Source organism: Cucurbita maxima, unplaced genomic scaffold (assembly GCF_002738345.1).
Source record: "Cucurbita maxima cultivar Rimu unplaced genomic scaffold, Cmax_1.0 Cma_Scf00028, whole genome shotgun sequence".
NCBI classification, from domain to species: Eukaryota; Viridiplantae; Streptophyta; class Magnoliopsida; order Cucurbitales; family Cucurbitaceae; genus Cucurbita; species Cucurbita maxima.
The window spans coordinates 2,809,670-2,830,683 of record NW_019272044.1 but is presented as its reverse complement, the minus strand read 5'-3'; the positions used below and the strand labels follow the sequence as shown (position 1 = coordinate 2,830,683).

Genomic DNA, 21,014 nt, shown 5'->3' with positions numbered 1-21,014 from the left:
TTTTTTTTTTTTTTTTTTTTTTTTTTTTTTTTTTTTTTTTTTTTTTTTTTTTTTTTTTTTTTGTAAACTATTTTTGCTTTCCCACAAATTTTAGGTAAATTTGTTTCTATTCGAATTTTAAACAAAATTTTAAAAATTAAATCAATATTTTTTTAATTTTCAAATATTTAAACTTTAATTAAATTTATTCTGATACTTTCTAATGTTCAATTCACCTATCAATATTCGACTTGAATATTTGAATTTTCAATCAAGTTGTGACTTTCTTTTTTTTATAAAAAATAATTATTAGATTCTCTTTCTTTTTTTATAAAAAAAAATAATTATTAGATTCTCTTTCTTTTTTTTATAAAAATAATTATTAGATTCTTTTTTTTTCTTTTATGTTCCATTTAAAAAATATTTGAGATTCCTTGAATAGAATTTTTTTTAAAAAAAAAATACAAAACGAATGGCACACAAAATTACTAAAAGAAAAAATTATTTAAAAAATATCAATAAATAAAAAAAACAAATAATAATAAAAAAATTAAAAAATATCAATAAATCCAAAAAAACAAATAATAATAAATAAAAAAAGTGGAAATTAGGAATCTCCATAGACAAATATTGGAAGGCCTTATTTATTATTTATATATATATATATATATCTTATAGTTCACGACTCTCTATAATAGTATGATATTGTTCACTTTGAGTGTAAGTTCGGGGCTCATTCCACCTAAATTAGCCGATGAACTTTCATCCAATACCACATCTCGAACAAAGTATGCTTAGGCTCGACTCCCTATTGACATGACTAAGTTTAAGACATGACTTTGATACCATATTAGATGTGTCTATGCTCGGCTCCCTATTGACATGGCTAAATTAAGGGGATACCATATTAAATGTGCCTAGGCTCCATATTGATAGATGTGCCTAGGCTCCCTATTGGCATGGCTAAGTTTAGGAGGCTAAGTTTAGGTCATGTTAGATGAACACGATTCTCCACAATGGTAGGATGATATTGTCCATCTTGACCATAAGTTCTCATGACTTTGTTTTGGACTTTCGGAAAGGTATCACACCAATAGATATAGTATTTTTAATGTTAGGTGCAAAAAGGAAAAGGAAAAGGAAAATATATTATATATAATTTTGGAATAAAATAAAGAAAAGATTTGTAGAAATAATTATATTTTTATTGAACATCCTTATCAATAACAATATCTCATACATATTCAAAGCAACATTCCCTTAGCTTCCACCAATCATATTTAAAGATTCTCATACCCAACCTTTTTATCTTCCCATTTTATTCTCTACCTAATATCTATTCCAACATATTTTTAATTTTTTCGTACCAATTTTCAATACGTTTCGGCTTACTCGACAATGTTTTTACATTAACGAGCCTGTTTGGAAGTTAAAATAATTTTTAATTTAACCTAGGTCAAACGACAATTGAAATCAAAATTTGATATTAAAATGATATAATTTTGGAATACTGGTTGTTTTAGTTCAACAACGATATTATATAAGAGATTAAGAGTGAGGTGGTGATTGTATGATCTGATAGTTCAATCAATTCAGAACTATTCCATCCGAAAAGGGTTTTTTTTTTTTTTTTTTTTTTTCCGATTTGGATTGGGTTGAATTTTTTAAAAACCCAAAAATTTGGATCGGTTTTTTAGTTAACATGTTTCGGTCAACTGACCAATCTGAAAATAGTGTTACAACTGAACTAAACTAACAGTCTAGATCCACTGCTAACCGATATTGTACTGCTTTCCCTCAAGGCTTTAGAAAAACTAAAGAGGACAATATCTGCTAGCGGTGGATCTGAACTGTTACATAAATTATATTTAAAGATTATTACGACACATTATGACTTGTGAATATTTGATATTTGAGCTGTAACATATAGGGTGGAGAAATAACTCGACCTCCCAACCAACCCATTCCGAAAATTGAAGGTGGGATTGTGAACTCTATTCGAGTTGTTCAGTTGACTAACCCAACCAACCAAAGGTTAGTCTAAAAGATTTTTCTAACCGAACCTAACTCAAGCCATGTCCACCTTAATTAGAAGACCTCAATGAATTGAAACATTAATAGCTCCTAAATGATTTTTGTAAATTAAAAACTAAAAAATTATATTAAATATTTTGAAATTTAAGGAGCTATTTAATGTAATTTATTAAAGTTTAAAGGCTAAATTCGTAATTATATATAAATATTAATTATTTTGGTTTAATCAAAATTCCAACTAAATATACTTTACCAACAACCGAACTATCCATCACCGTTGGGGAAAGGAATTTTGGTCGTACAAGAATTCAAAAAGGTAAAAAAGATAAATAAATAAATAAATATCGGGGAAATAATAACAATTAATTAATGATTTAATATAGGGAGACCAATCAGGAGCTGCCAAGTGGCTTGAGCCAGGAGATCATTGCGGTCGAAATCCGTGAGCAGATTGAAAATAAGTGGGCTTGCCCGTAGAGAATAGAAACCCTAGGTATATAAATAAGCATCGGTGTGGGTCATGATGGGAAATTAGGTATCTTTACCTTGGTTGGCACGCAGAAAAGATCTCTTGGTTTTTGGGTATTTGGGAATCCGTCTGGTTTCTCCGTGGTGTTGAGAAGATTTGAGGGGAAAGAAGAGCGCTGAGGGAAGCTCTGGATCCCAATTCTTCCCGTTCTTTCCGACGGAGGTTATGATTCTTCATTTTTCGTTATCGATTTAATTCGATTTCTCTCTATGTTCTTGTGAATCTATCTAGAGGTCATTTTCCCCACTATTTGTTTGATTTATGATGTGCTTCGATTGACGGATTAATTGATCGTATTTGGAGTTTGGGCCTTCGGATTTATTTGTTTCTCGTTTAATTTTGGTGTGTGAGCATATGGCTGATTCATGCCCGGCGATCTTGTGCGGATTTGTTTTTCTATTGATTGAACAAATTTTCATTGGGTGTGAGTTTGTGAGTTTGTGGCGCTGTGATGTTCGTTTCGCTTGCTTATTCGTGAATTTGAAGCTTGTTGACTGGTTGGTTGGTGATTTAGGGTTTTATCTTTATTTCATGCCCCAAATCTCGTGGAATTTTGTCTGCGCACTGATTGTAAAGAATTTTGTTAGACGGGATCGTTGCGTGTTGCTGTTTTCTGTGCTTTCTTATTTGTGAATAGGAATTCTTGACGACTAATCGGTTGGTGGATTAGGGGTTTTGCCTGGATTAGCTCGAAATGCCTGATTCTAATATTGGTTATTGATTGGGGTCTTCCTTGATACGTAATTGAACTGACCTTGCTGGAGTTGTTAGCATTTGGGTATCCGGCACTTGCTGCATGATCTTTTGGTTTGCTGGAGTTGTTATCTCTCTTGGTTTTACTCTATCAATAGTTTGTTGTATATTGTGATCAGATTTGGGTATCCGGCACTTGCTGCATGATCTTTTGAGTCTGATAAATTGCAGCCTTGTGGGCATCATATCCACCTTTTTTTGCTCATTTGATAAATTAGACTGACTTATTCTTGATTTCTTCCGTGAATATTTGTTCTAATGCTTTGGTGCTAATGTATAATATCAGGTCTTTGAGGGCTTGGATATAAAGGGCTTTCTATATTTTCTCAAGATATGGAGCTTGCTTCTATTTGGACAAATTCCTTCCATCATCGAGTTTGCTCTTTCCAGGAAGTGCTTGATTGGCGTTTCCTTGTCGTTGGCGATTTTCTTTTGGTTTCCTTCGTCAATTTCACTTAGTGGTCAAGTTCTTCTAAATGATCAGCACAAGAGGCGTAATGAAATTACTTTATGAGATAGGTGTTGGATCGTTAGTGCAACTGTTCAAGTATGGACTATTTTTTATACTTAATGTTTTGGTGAATTTTAATATCCAGTTTCACTTTTCGTATTTATTGAATTTCTTATTTTGGATGCAGAGCGTTGTTGATGAAGCATCAGGGTGATTTTCTAGGGGAGACTTCTTCAGGGGTATGATGTAACGTGCACTTTCTTTGTGTTGCTCTTCTTCTTCTTCTTTCTTGTTTTAAATTTGTTGCATGCAACTCTATCCTCAGTCCTTTTTTTCTACAGAGCTGAGTTCTGTTAATGAAACATCAAAGCTTGTTTTCACAACTACCTAAAGTGAAGACTATCACATTGACCTCTGCTGGTTGTTATTCGTTCTTTATACTTGTTCCGGACTGGTGATGTTTAGAGAGTCATGATCTTTTTTACTGGAGGATATATCTTCAATCTCAAAGTAGAATTATGAGATAGCTTCAAGTTAATATTGTAATCATCTGGTATTTCCAACTGCTCAGTTGGTTTGGACATTTATTCTCAAGGTTCAACATGTTCAGTGGTGTTTGTCATATACTGCTATATTGTTCCTCTCTTGAAGTCGAATCTGCGGATTTTTTAATGAATAAAGCTGCACAGCCTGCACATCAGAATTTTTCTGGTTTTGTGCTTTTGCACTTCACCAAGGAAAATTAGTGGTGGCTTTTGTTATATCAGTGCAAGACGGTTGTTTACTTAGTCATTATACAAAGATAGATGCAAGTTATCATTTTCAAGTTTCTATACTTTTGAATAAAGGAGGTTGTCTTTGTGCTTCTGCGAAAAAAATGGAGAGGTTAGCTTCTTCCCCTAGCTTTATCATTATTTTTCTCATTTTGTTGTGCAATTTTCTTAATTGTGCATGGTGTAACTTATGGTTATCAATTTTATTACCATTTTAAGGTATATGTTAATCAAGGAAGTTGGTGATGGTACTTTTGGAAGTGTCTGGCGAGCTATCAATAAGCAAACTGGGGAAGCTGTAAGCATCTGCTGATGTCTCTCTGCGTTTATATCTTGAGAAAATTTGTTCAACAATTAGTTTCACTTTGCGATCTTCTTCCTTAAATCAACAGGTTGCAATTAAGAAAATGAAGAAAAAATATTACACATGGGAGGAGTGCGTCAATCTAAGAGAAGTGAAGGTAATGCATCCTTCATTTTTTTTCTTTATCTGATTGCCTCGTTTTTCTTTCCTTATCCTGAAGTTAATTCATTTTCTTGCAATCTGAACATCACAGTCACTGCGGAAGATGAATCATCCTAATATTGTTAAGCTAAAGGAAGTTATCAGGGAAAACAATATTTTGTACTTCGTATTTGAATACATGGTTAGTGGTGTCATTTTTTCAACTCGGTACATATTTTATGTTAAAAAATTATTCTTGTCCTAACTCAACAAAAATTTGATGTTCAGGATTGCAGTCTTTATCAACTTATGAAGGATAAGGAAAAACTCTTCTCAGAAGCTGAAGTGAGAAATTGGTGCTTTCAAGTTTTTCAAGGTCTTGCCTACATGCATCAGCGAGGTTATTTTCACCGTGACCTTAAACCAGGTACCTCGCTTGTTTTTGTGTCTAGTAGAATGCACTTAATTGGGTTCCATAGACCATCGGCTAATATCATTTTGAATCTGACTTATTTCTTAAGGGTCTTTTGACCTTTTAGAGTATGTTGGAAGTTTTTGTTATGCGGGATGTATTTTCATGTGATAAATGTTATGTGAACATGCATTTATGGGATATTTTTATATATTTCTCTTTTGTGAGCATGGTGTTTGTATTTGTTCTTTATTTCATAGTTTACTCTCGTTGTTTCATATTAACACATTTTATATCTATATATGTGTATATATATATATATATTTCCCTCCCCCCCTTTTTGATTTCGATTTATTTAACTTCAACTTTTTTTCTTTTCCCAGAAAATTTATTAGTTGCTAAAGACTTGATAAAACTTGCTGATTTTGGGCTTGCTCGTGAAACTAGTGCACTACCACCCTATACTGAGTATGTTTCAACTCGATGGTAAGTGTATCTCATCTCTTTCCTGTTATAGATGCTGTTGCATTTTATTGCCCTTACCCCCCTTACCACTGATTGCAGTGATGCCACGTAGTAACATTTAATCTTGAGTCTCAGGTATAGAGCTCCAGAGGTGCTGCTTCAGTCCTACCTTTATGGTCCTAAAGTTGGTAAGGAATTGACTGAACTTTTTAGTTGCTCCATCCCCGTTAAAGCTTAATCTAATACATGCTTACTACTTTACTTTTTGCAGATATGTGGGCAATGGGTGCTATAATGGCAGAGTTGTTTACTCTTCGTCCACTTTTTCCTGGAGCAAGGTGAGCTCATACACATTCACTTATTACTTGTTTATGCTTTATGCATAAACAATTATTAGTGCCAAGCCAAAAATACTAATGTCTTGATTTTTTAAAGAAATTTCTGGTGCTTGGTTTCACGAATTTCCTTACAAACTGCCCTTCCATTTGTTTCTTGTCAATATTATTTATAAAAATAATTAGTAGGGATCTACTTGTCATGATCTTTTATTGAACTTTATGGCCTTCTTTCACCTAGTTCCCTATAATAGCAAACGTTGGTATTTGTTTTATTTCTTGTGTTTTATACTTTTATTATTAGTTATGAAGTAGTTTGATAATTACGAACTCTGTAAATAGTTGAATGTGCAAGCTTTGTTTTCGTTTGCATCCCTGCTATTTTTCTTTCAAAATCTAATCTTTATCATGTATTCTTGTGAGGAGATTTTGTGTGAAACTCATGGTCTCCTTTGTCTGTGATGCTATTTTTGAATCATGCCTGCAACAGATTTTGGTAAAATTATAAAACAAAAATGGAAGCTAGGCCAGACGGTGTAGTCATTTGACATGACAGTTGAAATTGTCATCTAATATGAAGAGTTTTCTATATTTGTTTCATGCAGCGAACCAGACCAAATCTACAAAATTTGCAGTATACTTGGCACTCCAACTATGGATACATGGTCTGATGGGCTCTGTCTTGCCAGGAATATCAATTATCAATACCCGCAGGTCGGTCTCCTTCGTCCTCTTTTGGTGCAAATAACCATGTCAAATATGTGTATATTTGATGTATTTTCTTGTTTCACATTTGCAGTTTAATCGAGTTCATCTCTCTGTTGTTATTCCTTCAGCGAGTGATGATGCAGTCAATCTTATTGCAGTAAGTACAAATAGGTGGCCGTTGAAACTCTCTGGTCTGAACCGTTTAATGCTTAAACACGGTGAAGCACCTTGTGTTCATTTGATTAATGCATGTTCCTATATATTTTTTTTTTATTTTTTGTCTACAGTCACTTTGTTCATGGGATCCATCCAAGAGACCAACAGCTATGGAAGCCCTCCAACATCCCTTCTTCCAGGTAATCCTTTATTTTTCATCTAGTAGATCAATAAATGTGTATAATTTCATTTAAGATTTGTTTTATTTTAATGTGTGGCAGAGTTGCTACTATGTTCCACCGTCTCTTCGTGCTAGAGCGCCATTTGCTCGGACCCCTCCTTCTGGTATGTTTATTTCAGCTCCCTTGTTTTGAACATGGTAAGCTAAAAACATTGCTTGGTTGGACAACTTTTGATGTGTTCTTCACTATCACAGCTGGAACAAAGAATTTTCTGGAGCAGCAGACTGCTAAGAAATATCCTGTGGCTTTATCTGATTCAAGAATCGCTGGTAATTTCTCCTCTCCTAAGTTTGCGTTGTTGAGCACAGGTAGTGTATTTATTAGGGGGGCATGTCCCGGTGTTTTTTGAGATGGGTAAGATCATTTTTGTGAGGTTTATAATCACCTCAAAATGTATTTAGATAGTATGTAAATAAGTTTTAGAAGTGTAGAACCAAACATTAAAATGATTTTGAATAATTAAATGCATGTTCGGTAGAAAATTTTGATTTTAACTATTTCGAACCACTTTCAAACATGCATGCCCCAACATTATTTAGACACTTAGGTTAGCTCGATTTCTGAATCATCAAAACCATCTTGCAGGTGTGCAGAGGAAGTTGGATTTGGTGAACCCGGTGAGTATTGCCCGCCCCCTCTCCCCGGCCACCCAAAATAAACATGCTCACCCTAACTAACATTGTTTCACCTTTTTCATCTTTTCTTAGGATGCAAATAAGAGTGATACAATTATGAAGAGCACAGCTAGACTACCAAAGTACCGACCGCCTGTGAGGAATAGCCCTACCAGTAAGTTCCTTGGTTACTATTGCATTACCTCAAGTTCCTTGGTTACTATTGCATTACCTCAATTATTGTCTAAGATTAGTTTATGGAAGAAGTGGTTTATATTTGCATATTGCAGACTCTATTTACAGGGGAAATAATGTGCGTGGAGTTTCCGATACAGGCCAAAAGTTGGCAAACATGACAATTGCCCCTCGCAAGCCATCTATCGGGCAGCTTCTTCGGCCGATGAAAGCGGGTGTCCGTTGGAACGGTTCGTCTAGTGATCTGTTAATAAGGCCCGCTCAAGAGATTCAACATGGCAGTAATTACCCCAGGAAGGTTGCAGGATGACTGCCCTTTCTCCCTCTCGTCATCGTCCTAATGGTGTGTATGTTTTTGTTCTTTGAAGAATCGTATGCAACGCTTCCCTCGGGGAATATATGTAATAAATGCCCCGCTGACTGTCTGTTTTTGTTCTTATGTTTGCTATAAACTCTGTTTGCGTAATGAAATAAAAGAATTATCAGTCAATTCCCTCTTCAAGGCTTTATCTTTCTTTTTGTTCTTGTTCTTCCAAGTAGAGTGAGCAAGCTTCTCGTCTTCCATGTTTGGTTTTTCCATCGATCATGAACTGCACAGATCGCCCTGCTTCTTCCCGAGTGCCATTCACGTTGAGATTCTACGGAAGAAAGGGGAGGTTGGTCTCAAAATAGCTTCTAATGCTACATATCTTAGTTAATTTTGGGACAAAATTTTGCCTACGTACATCCCAAGTTTCTCTCCTCGCTCACGAAAAGAAACTTTGTGGTTTTGGTTGAAAATAAGAAGATCCAACCTGCCTTGGCTTATCTAATAGTAGATAATGCTTCAGATTATATAAATCTTGATAACTCTCGGATAGAGTATTAAGACGGAAAACCCCATTAGATAACGAACAAGAGGTTCTAAGCTTGAACTCATGAATTAGGATGACGAGAGTGGGTTTCGGCTTCTTCTGGTGTAAGCAAAGAACGTACAACAATCTTAAATGTATTTCCACAATCTTAAATGTATTTCCACTAGAACGTATTTTAGCTGGCCTATCTTATTCGATCTGGTGTATTATTTAGCTGCCTATCCTGATATACCAAATGGGATAATAGAAAGAGGTGAAGGACAGGAGCTATAGGATTGACCAGGCTAATCGATTTCATTTCATTTTAAGTGAAACCTATCAAGGTCAAGCCGGGTCAATTTTAGAGAAAACCCGACCTGATCCATTTTTACACCTGTCTTGTAAAAAAAATGATAATAATAGATTGTATAAAGACTATTTAAAGAGGGTAAATAAAAATATATAGCCTTGGAAGAAAATAAAAGAATGGCTTGCAGAATTCTGATAGGAAAATCAGAAACTTGGTTTTGTATATGTCGCTGGTGGTGAGTAAATTTCCTTAGCAAAAGAACTCTATATCCAGCTGATGGCTTTTTGTTGAATATTACATTCTAAAGACAAAATTTTTGGAACATGAATAAGTAAGTTAAAGGTATTGAGCTTGGATCCTTTCCCTGTTCTCATCCCACCATTGCTTCGCGTTCATTTCCCCGAACTTTTCACGGCTGTTCATATCGAGTCGAACAATGTCAACCCATCTTAAGTATCTACTATAAAGTTTACTATGAATGCAAATAAATGAAGATGTTAATTACCTGAATCTGACACGACGAAGCTCTCTAGTGCCATCAACAAGCTGCCTGATAGTTATATAGACCCCAGGATCATCTTCCTCGACCCACTCCGCCTCGATGTCGCTTGCATTGCTAATGGAAATTGAAGGCTCGTCTCTAGAAGAAGTAGTTGTGCGTGATGCTTCCATAGACGACATGTCGCCTTTCGCGCTACCTGCTGGATAGGCACTTGAACCTGCATAATGGTGACTGCTTCCTTGGTCAAAATGCTGGTCAGATGGAAATCCTTTACTCCCAGAAGGTTTATAGTTTCTTGGCGTCCAATCTTTGTTCCCTGAAGTCATCGGACTATCCCTTCCCATCTTTGAGTAAGAAGAATCCCTCTGAAGATTGTGAACATTTACAGAATTATCAGAAAATTTTCACTGAAGATGATGCAAAAATATTCAAAGTTTGGGGATTAGCATAATACAGATTTATTGGTATCAGCATTATTAACATCAGGTGTTCATACATTTGTGATCCCATGGTCTACTAAGCTGAGAATTAAGAGCTAAGGACAAGATTAAGCTCTTTTCCACTGTATTTTCCTATTCTGCTGCCATATATAGCTCATAAAGAACATATCATCTATGCAAGGTATGAAAGTATGAGCATTTTCATTAATCATTATTTTGTTTTTTCTTCGATATGACCGAAAATATCAAACATGTACAAAATGTTAAAATATCATCACTAGCCCAATAAGGTCAAATCCAATAATCGTATGAACTAATTGTCTATGAAAAATGATTTAGGCATTTTAGAAATAAATTGTCTATACTTTAGTATAAATACTCTTCCATCCTACTTATTGGACCACAAAAAGTTGTTCTACAGATCTGGCAATCAGAAAGCACCACAAAGAGTTGTGTTCGACACAAAATCCAATGAATTCTAGTCCTTGAAACATTTACTCTTGCGTCATTTTAATGGGAGAAATAGAAGTCAGGAGCAAAGGTCCTGGAGGACTTACCCCGTCCTCAGTTCTTGGTGGCGTATGAAGAGCTTGCTGGTTGAATCTCTGGACATTATAGAGCTCCGTTATTCTGTCATAGTTCTCGCCCCACCAACGCTGAGCTTGCCATTTGTTAAACATTTCTCGACTTCAAGGAGAAAAAAAAAAAAAAAAAACTAATGTTAACTTTGCTTAAAGAAGATATTAATTTAGACATAGGAACCGACAGCGTTAAGCATTTACTATTCATCTTACTTGAAACGAATTCGTTTTAAATCATTGCCTCCATTGGGTAGGGACACAAAAGTGATGTGAACACCAGGCTCCACCTGTGCCATCCACTCTTTCGACTCATCGTCATCCTCGAGCACCACATCACATGCTGATATGGAGGAATCGGCTCCAGGAGTCTGATCTCCTCGGAAGACCCCTTTAAATCTAGAGTCAGATCTGGTATGTGGATGGCGATTAACACGAGGGAAGTCCCAGGCAGGGGTTGAGCTTGCACTTGCCCCTCCTATGTAGGGGTATGGAACCCCTTCTGAAGCAGTGTCAAAATCTGGGTAAGGTCGCTGTCCTTTCTTATAGCTACTGGAGCCTGTGCAGGGTTTGCACTGTCTATAAGCACCGGAGAATTTCAACGCCATGTCCTTAATCTGTAGAATGTAGCTATCCACAGTTAGAATAAGGACAGCTTGAGCTCCTCTTAATACTGAAATTAAGGAGAGAAACTCAGCTTGAAAGAAAACATGCAAAAGTTAGTACGGTTAGGATTGTTAGGAGGGAGTGCTAAGTTGACTACTAGGGAATGATCTTTGATCTAAAAGTAATGAATATATTCTATGGGTAAGAAGTATTTTGGGAAAGCCTAAAAGCCCTACGAAGCCTTTTTGAAAAATTTCAAAGCAAAGTCATGGAAACTTATACTCAATCTGAATATGTGACTACAAAATATCTATTTTTTTTTCTTTTAACCTGAATATTAGGCTGTATATCGTATCCAATGCATGTCACTATATTAATAATGGAGTGAAGTGTACAGTTCGACCATTGTGAATCAATAAATACGCATGAAATTGAACATTTTTTACTTGGTGAGAAACACATCCACTTTTGAATTACGTGGAGCATGTTGAATGGTGGTTCAGGAAAGTGGATTCTACAACTTGGAAGAGTTATTTTGGAAGATATGTTCCTAAGGTATTTAAGAATAGAAATAATATCACGTGTCATAAGAATTGAAATTCCCAAACAATCAATAAAATAAAAAGGTCTTATTAACATCTTATTGCCAATCAAGTGGTTTCTCATCCTGCAAAGAAAGGGTTTGGGTAAGATGCAATACTTTTGAAAAACAGTGCGTCGACAAAAATTCAATGGTGGGTCACATTCAGGCGGTCATTGGGCTGTCCTTTCTTAAAATGCGTCTTGTCTATTCCGAAGTGAATATGTCGATGACCCCACCGCTACTTGACGCAAAATGTGCTGCCACTATTTCTTGGCAAAATCACATTTCCAAGACAGACTAGACCAGTCATCCTTACTTATACTAAGACCCAATCCCAAAATGGGTGTTGTTAGCATATATACTATTATGAGCGCAAACTTCAATTTTTTTTTGCAAAATTTCCCTGCTCATAATTTCCGTAACTAAATAACAGTAGCTGATGGTAAGGTTGCATAGTTCCAATATTCATCTTCCAAAAATGAAATTATCTAGTTGTAAGAAAGTTAATCCAGCCAAACAAACTACACTTGATGAACCACTATCCTTAATGTTGAGAATTGGTAGGAGGGAATACCAAATTGACTAATTAAGAGAATAATTATGAATTTATAAGTAGGGAATATATCTCAATTTGCTTAATAATTGCGGGAGTGAAAAGCAAGCAAAACAATTCGTACTCGATGGAAGGCTGGAGGTGGGTGAATGGGGATCTTCTCGATAAGCGCATGTACTACTTTGATCATTTGGGAATAGAAACTATTAAGAGAAAAAACAAAAAACAAAAATCTTTATTCTATCAAACAAGAATCTTTATTCTATCGGTAACCGGGGGAGCCAAGAAGAGCTGCAGGTCAGCAAAGTCAGATTTCTGATACGACGTGTCCCTATGAAAGCTACGTGGACTAGAAAGTTGTGAGCCATCGGGACAAAATTTTGGTAATCTGTTAAAAGAATCACTGGCTTCTAAATGACAAAACAAAAACGTAATAACTAGGAAGTGCTCAAGGACAAAAACGTTAGAGCGCGTCATAAGAAAGCACAAACGCTAACACTTTCCTACCTAAATCTAATCTTGAAAAAGATTTGAAAAGAAATAATAAACATTAGGCACATTCATATTGGTGAAAAGAAGGCATAGATGGTCCCCATTTATCGCAACGCTAATGGGTATTACGAGATTTGTCTGTTTTCACAAGATGGAAAAGAAACTGAGAAAACAAAGATGTAGCCGGAGCAAGACAGAGAAAAAGAGACAGAAGGGTATAGGATTAAGAACCTGTGTTGTCAGGCTTTTGACGGCTTCCTTTGTACTAGGCGTGCCACTACCACGCGCAGCCCCATCCTCACCCCCGTCGTCTGTCTGTTTCGTACATGCTATGCATGTAAACATTTTCCTTCAACTTTGCCTTTTTTACTCTGCACATAACAAACAAGTAGGTTCCACCTAGAGGTTTAGTGGATACTATATTGATGAAAGAAAAAAAGGAATCCCAAAAATTAATTGCATAATCCGGCGACTTTCCCTTTGTTTCTCTCACTCTTTCTCTTGTGTATTGAGTGAGGAGAAGAAAACAAACAAGCCTTCCCTTTACCCAACATTGAGATAGACATGTAATACTCGAATAGTAAAGAACAACAGTTTCCAATTGGAGGATTTCCACCATCATTTAAATTAACTTTCATGAGGAAACCGATTGAGTAAAGCACTGATTTCTCTGTTTTTGGATGGCTTAGGTAGTGTTAAAGAAAGAAATAAAGAAAGGAATGGGTTATATAAACTTCTATGTAGTAGGTACGCGGCTAAATGGGACAAAAGGAAACTGGGGGAATCTGAAATAAATATAAATTCGTTCATTGATCCGCGGGAAACAGATGGGTCCTGGAGAAAGGAAAAGGGAAGGAAAAAAGGAAAAGGGCTGCTCGGGATCAGAGACGACTAAGAAAAGATCAGAATAGGAACAAGAGGGGAGGGGGAGTCGATAATTGAAAGGAAAGTAAATGGGGGCACAGCCAATTTGAAAGTAGTCGACTGAGAGAGACCGAGTGTGGTACATGCTTTGCTTTACTCTTACAAAGCCGAATAAAGAATCAAATATTTGTTAATGCCAAAGTTTCTGACAACCTATTGGCTCTTTCTTTTTTCCCTATGGGCAAATCGCATCACTCTTCCGTCTCCAAGAAATCCAAAAAAGCGACTAAGAGAGAGAAATATGCATTAATTAACAACAGCAGAGATTCAGGAAGAAAGAACGCAAAATTAATCGTTTCAGATTGAAAGCTGTGGGTGAGACGACAGAGAGACAATGAATATGGAGAGGATAACACTGAGACATAGAAGAAGAAGAAGAAGCAGAAGCAGAAGCAGAAGATGACGTTGATATTTTTTTCTTTTGGTTCATCAATTTAATTCAATCTTTAATATTCGAAAACGACTCATCGAAGCAAAAGCCAACCGTGATTTACAGACTTTGTCCATCTTAGGCCCCCTCTTCGACACCCTAATTAAATTCTCTTTTACAGACTTTCCGCTGTTTATCGTTCCCTGTTTACTTCTCTTCTCCAGAAAGCTAATCTAATTTCTTCATATCCAGCAAGAGAAACGGAAAATAGAGTAAGTGCTAAGGCTATAGGAATCAACGCACGGAGACAGAATCAATCAAATGATTCAAACGTTAAACACCACCGATTAGTGAAATGGCGTCGAATGATTCTCTATTGGAAGAACATTACAGAGGATGGATACAGAAACCATTAGAAACGTTCTGGATCCTTAAAACAGAACTCGAATATGAAACAATGATCAGAAGGAAGAAAACAATAAAAAAGAATTAGAGAAGAAGATTCTCTGAGAAATCAATACTCTGTTTGTTTGCTAAGAAAGACGACCAAATTGAAGAAAACGGTGAAGTAAATGCAGCAAGAATCTCACCTCTTAGGTTCCTCAGAAGCTTATCCACCGAAAATCGAACTGAAATCAGGCGCACTATTTGGCTGTCAACGGCGAATTCCCCACTCTTTTTCCTCAAAATTTTCCGTTTCAAGAAATCTTCGCTTTAATCACACTCTCACAGCAATGGCAACCAAAAGCAACAGCAATCAAAATCCCTAAAATACCGCCAATCAGAGCCTCTTCGCGCTTAATTTCTGCAGTTACACTGACAAACAAGGCATTCTCTCACTCAACTCTCACTCGCTGATTCTCTGCCAAAACCTCCAAACAAACAGCAGAATCAAAATGCAATCAAGAACCGAATTGAACGCTCGCCGGCGTCCACCGGCGGCGAACACAAGGTCCGAATCAAAAATCCAAAGATCCCAAAAAAAAAGGGAAAAAAAATTGTTCAGAAAGGGAAAGTTTGGGATATTATAGTTCCGGGTTTTACGTTAGCGAGAGCCCAAATATCGGCAAAAATAAAATTCAGAGACAACAAATAAGCTCAATTCGAGAGAAGCTATTTATATAGAGAATCCGGGATAACGCCGTCTGATTTCCGCCGTTAACTAACGAAAATTGTCTTCTGCGTGTAAGGAAAGAGAGGGGAAATTGTTAACAGTGGATTGACGTTTGGTCATTACCCCAGAGGACAGCCTGGGCCCACATGTTTTGATGACGTATTGACGAGGATGGAAGTCTGACACGTGGCGATTTTTGATTGGATATTATTCTCATAAGAACAAAATCAACGGTGGAGATTCGTTTTAATGTAAAAAACCAAATACAATATCGTGATTTTGATCCATCGCCTCCCTCGTTTTTTATCTTTTTCCTTTTAAAAGAAAAAATTCATTTCAAATTGCTTTAATTTTCAAAATTTGTTAAATTACAAATTTATCCATTTTTTTATTCCTCTCAAAAAATTTTAAAACGTGTCTAACGAGTTCTCGAACTTTCAAATTTAGGTATATTGAACTATAACGGAACGAGTTCTCGAGCTTTCAAATTTAGGTATATTGAACTATAACGGACGAACTTTTTGTCTCTATTTTACCCTTTTTATTTTTTTAAGTCATTTAATAATCACAAATTTTTAATTATATATTATTAATTATTCTCCTAAATTTTTAATTTTATGTAGAATAAATTTTAAATATGGAAGAAAAAATAAAACTGGTAAATTTTTTTAAAAAAATTGTGATTATTTATTTATTTATTTACAAATTAAATAAAATTTTAATTTTATTAGGCATAATATTTAAAGTTTATTAGGTATAATTTTAATAGAAGCTTAAATTCTGTAACATAAAAGTAATAATAATTAAATATATACTAATGTGAAGAATCTAAATGTCTAATAAACATTAATTACTTTAATTAAAGTTAAGTTAGATTCCTTACTTCTAATTATCGAACTAAATATTTGAATTTAAACCGCAATTTGTAACGTTGCTTGTTAACATAATTATAAATTCAAATATAGTGCTTAATTTACTCTCTAAAACTAATAATTAATTAATTTAAAATATGTGAATTAAAAACGAGAAGAAATAAAATTTTGATACGTATTATCTAAGAAGGCTAGCTTTTGTTACGGCTATGGTGGGTTTCCTTAACCAAGTCACTATTTATGAGCCGTTGGCACGTTCTTTAATAGGCCATGTGGTCAAAGCTTTGTTTTTTTGTTCGTTGCTTGTAAGCTTAGGGTTTAATATTCTAACTCACATGCATGAATGCAGAATCACTAATAATCATCGATCAACTATACGACAGTGAATTTTTTTTCGAACGTTGTAGACACTTTCTGTTCCATTTTAAAGTTGACCGTGCTCGAAGTTATCTCCTTAATGTAGGGCTAGTGCTCGAAAGCTCCAAACAAGTCATACTAGAGGATGCACTTGAATCATCTCATTTTTTGGAAGCACTAATACATGGTAGAAATTTTGGTTTGATGCTGCTTTAAACCTAAAAGGAAGCGAGCCACATTTGAGTTAAACGTGCAAATGCAAGTCGCCCAAGCTAACCGTTAGCAAATATTATCTGCTTTGACTCGTAACGTATCACTGTCAACCTTACAGTTTTAAAACGCGTCTGTTAGGGAGAGGTTTTCTACACCCTTAAAGGAATGTTTTGTTCCTCTCTCCAACCGATATGAGATCTCACAATCCACCCTCTCGAAGAACCAGCGTCCTCCCTAACACACCGCTCAGTGTCTGGATCTGATACCATGATACCATTTATAACAGTCTAAGCCCACGAATAACATATATACACTATTTCAATCAATACACTAGTCAAATATACGTCACCTTGTTTGTGTGTCCCTCCGACACCACATGGATCACACCTACCATCGAACTCCCAACAAAGTTTCCCAGAGCAACGACTTAGCCGATGAGGTACAAACAAAGCCTACAGGGGGAGGCAACTTATCAAGAATCGATCTAACCCCCTCCCTTAGCAAACTTTCGTTTTCACGTCATCTACGACTCAAACCATATGGCAAAGAGGAAAGGGACTAATCTCACTAGTGAGGTCTCGACACCATTTTTGCTTCAGTACTAAATTAAATATCGAGTGTAATGGACACAATACTATTCTAGGAGCATGTCCATTACAAACTCTTTTGATTAAATATTTCATCATCTCGACGTGAAAGCTAACATTGACCTACATCGAACAATATATATTTTTTCGGTAGCCTTAAAATTTATTATTTAGGAAATTAATGTTGATTATAAAAAGAGATACAAGAAAGAAAACAAAGACAAGGAGACAAAAATATTTAGATTTTATTTAATTATAAATGATTTGGAATGAGGGCATGTTGTCTTAAGAAGATTAAAAAAAAAAAAAAAAAAAAAAAAAAAAAAAAAAAAAAAAAAAAAAAAAAAAAAAAAAAAAAAAAAAAAAAAAAGCATTTTATAAATTATTTAATTTTTATTTTTTCAGTAGTTGTTGGATAATAACATTTCATGTGTGATATTAATTTCAATAATTTCTTTTTAAAAAATATAATTTATTTATTTATTTTAATTTTTTTAAAAAATTATAAACATTAATGAAATTTTTTAATACTTTGATACTATTTTTAAGGGCTTAGGGTTATTTATTTATTTATTTTACTAATTTGGCCTTTATTTTAATTGTGATTGGGCAGTCACGCAAGTAAACAAACATGCCACTGGTGAGGAGTACTGTGAGAGGTCTAATCCAATCAGATTGCACGGGTGAGGAACTGAGATGCCCTGCAGGTGAGGATATTACCAAAAATAATAATAAAAATAAAATCAAAATTGGAATCTCAAAAAGATTCCAAGAAGCAAAATCCCTTTACCTAAATCTGTCTCATCGTACTATCAACTAAACTAATCAAATTTTTATTTATTATATTTTTTAAAAAAGGAAATAAATTTAAATCTCTATTTATTTCATTATTTTTCCTTCTTAATTTTAATTAAATTATTGAGAAAAAAAATTAATTTTATTTTTTAAAAAACATTGAAATTAAATTATTAAAATAATATTAAATCGAAATTAAATTATTAAAAAAATATTAAACTCGGTAATTGAGTATATGATATTTTTTATTTTAGAGTGGAAAATTAAACTGTATATTAAATAATATTAAAATTAAAATATAGACTAAATGTTCCTTTCAAATGGGTCCGAGGAGGCTGGTGAAAATGGTACGCTTGGGGGCAGAAATGGGGCACGTGAATACCGGCTATGACCGGTGACAACTCCTTCGAGATTGTTTCTCTTCGACATACAACACTTTGGTCTATACAGGCTGTTGTCGGTTGTCAGTCAGCATTCGATATTTGCCTTATTGCTTGTGGTTTGTTGGCTTGGCAATATGGCCAACACATGATTTTTTTTTTTCTTTTTAGAAAATAAAAATAATCTGTTTAAATTTTTTTTTTTTTTTTTTAACTTAAAATTGATTTTCTCACCTTCTTTAAAAAGTACACGTGCGAAGCAAAATTTTTTAAAAAAAAATTCAAAATATAGGCAATAAAATGAAGAAATAGACGTATTTATAAATTTAATTTTAAAAATATATATTTATTAAATAAATGGTTAATCAAACCCACCTAAAAATTATAAGTTTTAGATAGATTTATATTATTTATATTATTCTAAGAAATTTTCTATGATACATGTGAGTGAGGACAAAATATGCTGGAATGACTCATATTGATATGTGGGGATAGTCTGCACTCTTAAGTGAAGAGTATGAAACGTGACCATGTCGCATGGAATGTAGGAAAATATCAGAGCTATTAGGTGTCTGGTCCGAGACATGAGTTGTTACATGACGTGTAAATGTCATGAAAATTATGGGACTAAAATTTTAAACTACATAGATGCAACAACCCAAACCCACTACTAGGAAATATTGTATGTTTTGATCAGTTACGTATCGTCGTCAGCCTCACGGTTTTAAAAGTTTCCCTCTCAAATCAATGTGGGATCTCACAATCCACCCCCTTGTAGCCCAACATCCTAACTGACACATTGTCAGATGTCTGGCTCTAATATCATTTGTAACAACTCAAACCCACCACTGACGAATATTGTCTACTTTAACCCGTTACGTATCGTCTGCGTCTCACAATTTTAAAACACGTCTATTAGGAAGAAGCTTCTACCTCATGTAAAGAATGTTTCGTTTTCTTCTCGAGCTGATATGAGATCTCACAATAGACTGATTGTTGCAAAATTATAAATACGTAGAGTTTAGGGACTAAATTATAATGGTCGGGATTAAAAATATATTTTTAACGGTTAAAAAAACTACCAAAATGAGATTTAAACTTTGGGCCTTTACTTTTCTTACACATTGCTTCCTTCAATTGGCTTTATTCCATCCCTTAAAACCTCTCTTTAAGCAAAGAATGCTTGGAATAGAGGGACAACAAAGCCATACTCATTTCTTTCTCTCTCTCTCTCTCTCTCTTCTCACCTGCGGGTAACGTTTGATTAAATGACAGTGCCACGTGGCAGCAAGTGGAGAAGGGAGGCACCAACTTTCGGTAAAGTGAAGGGTGACACAAGATCTTCTTAGGCAAGAAAAGCATAGTCAAGGTCCAAAACGTCATTCCGCCCTCGATCCCATCACTCGTGAATTCTAAAAGCCTTGCAAATATTCAAATTTTACTTTTTTTATTTTATTTTATTTTTCTTTTTTAATTCTTAAACTTTCCATCTTTTCCTTTTTCACCCTCTAAAAATCCTCCCCCAAAATTTCATTATCTTCATTTTCACCCCTTTTTTGGGTCATAATTGCAAATTTTCTATAATAGTCATTTATTGGTAAAAAAATACTTTTTTTTTCTTTTTAAAAATTAAAAAAGTAAATTCAAATCCGTCTTTAATGTATTAGTTAACCTCCCCGAAAGGGTAAAATCAACCACATAATACGAAAATAATAGATCTTTATACTCAAATTATTCTCTTATATTTTAATAGAATGTAGGAGTGTTCATATGACTCGAGAATCCGATCAATCAAAACTATAAAAGTTGGGTTTGACTAGGATTTTTATTTTCCGATCTGGGTTGTCGTCGAATTTTTTAAAAACAGGAAAATTTGGGTTGGTTCGTGGGTTGATAGCTTTTAGTTAGGTCGACTTAACCAAACTCGAAAATAGGGTTACAACCTAATCCAATCAAATTCTGCCCTACTTTTGTAACGGTTATTAGTGATGCATTGTGAATAATAAAAAAATAACCCTACAACTTAATTTATTTGAGTTGTTCGTGTCATTGATCCAACCCGTGTACAACGAAAAGACAAGTTGAAGATTCGAGATAGGAAGCATACAAATAATTCTTGTAATTATGATGATGGGTTGATTTGAACGAACGAAAGGAGCTCGGTTTTTTATTGGACGAGAGAGGTAGGGAAAATGATTGTGAGATTTTGTAGTCAATTTCAATGATTGAGAGAGAGATTATGTTAGGGGGGGAAAAGAAAAAAAGTGAAAAGTGAAGGACTAGGAAGCAAAGATGAAAAGAATGTGATTATAAAGATATTACCATTCTAAACCATTCTTTCCCTATTTCCAATGATTCTTTTAATTACTTTTTATTTTTATTTTTTAATTACTATTATTATTCTTTTATTTATT

General features: G+C 34.6%; 2 protein-coding genes across 2 annotated transcripts; one reads left to right on the top strand and one right to left on the bottom strand.

Annotated features, from left to right (window-relative positions):
* The first annotated feature begins 2,505 nt into the window (after nucleotides 1-2,505).
* LOC111465168 (cyclin-dependent kinase F-4-like) lies at nucleotides 2,506-8,593 on the top strand. Its single transcript, XM_023109477.1, has 19 exons — nucleotides 2,506-2,704; nucleotides 3,582-3,842; nucleotides 3,934-3,985; nucleotides 4,088-4,631; nucleotides 4,739-4,817; nucleotides 4,912-4,980; nucleotides 5,077-5,166; nucleotides 5,253-5,391; nucleotides 5,760-5,862; nucleotides 5,977-6,029; nucleotides 6,113-6,179; nucleotides 6,782-6,890; nucleotides 6,976-7,041; nucleotides 7,172-7,240; nucleotides 7,322-7,385; nucleotides 7,477-7,590; nucleotides 7,868-7,899; nucleotides 7,990-8,071; nucleotides 8,187-8,593. The coding sequence occupies exons 4-19, from the start codon at nucleotides 4,624-4,626 to the stop codon at nucleotides 8,399-8,401; spliced, it is 1,359 nt and encodes a 452-aa protein (XP_022965245.1). The 5' UTR covers nucleotides 2,506-2,704; nucleotides 3,582-3,842; nucleotides 3,934-3,985; nucleotides 4,088-4,623; the 3' UTR covers nucleotides 8,402-8,593.
* An 818-nt stretch (nucleotides 8,594-9,411) lies between these two features.
* LOC111465246 (protein BREVIS RADIX-like) lies at nucleotides 9,412-15,363 on the bottom strand. The gene is made up of 6 exons (XM_023109598.1): nucleotides 14,873-15,363; nucleotides 13,220-13,359; nucleotides 10,971-11,371; nucleotides 10,734-10,863; nucleotides 9,740-10,101; nucleotides 9,412-9,649 (listed from the first exon to the last, which is right to left on the bottom strand). The coding sequence occupies exons 2-6, from the start codon at nucleotides 13,331-13,333 to the stop codon at nucleotides 9,571-9,573; spliced, it is 1,086 nt and encodes a 361-aa protein (XP_022965366.1). The 5' UTR covers nucleotides 13,334-13,359; nucleotides 14,873-15,363; the 3' UTR covers nucleotides 9,412-9,570.
* Between the last annotated feature and the right edge of the window lie 5,651 nt (nucleotides 15,364-21,014).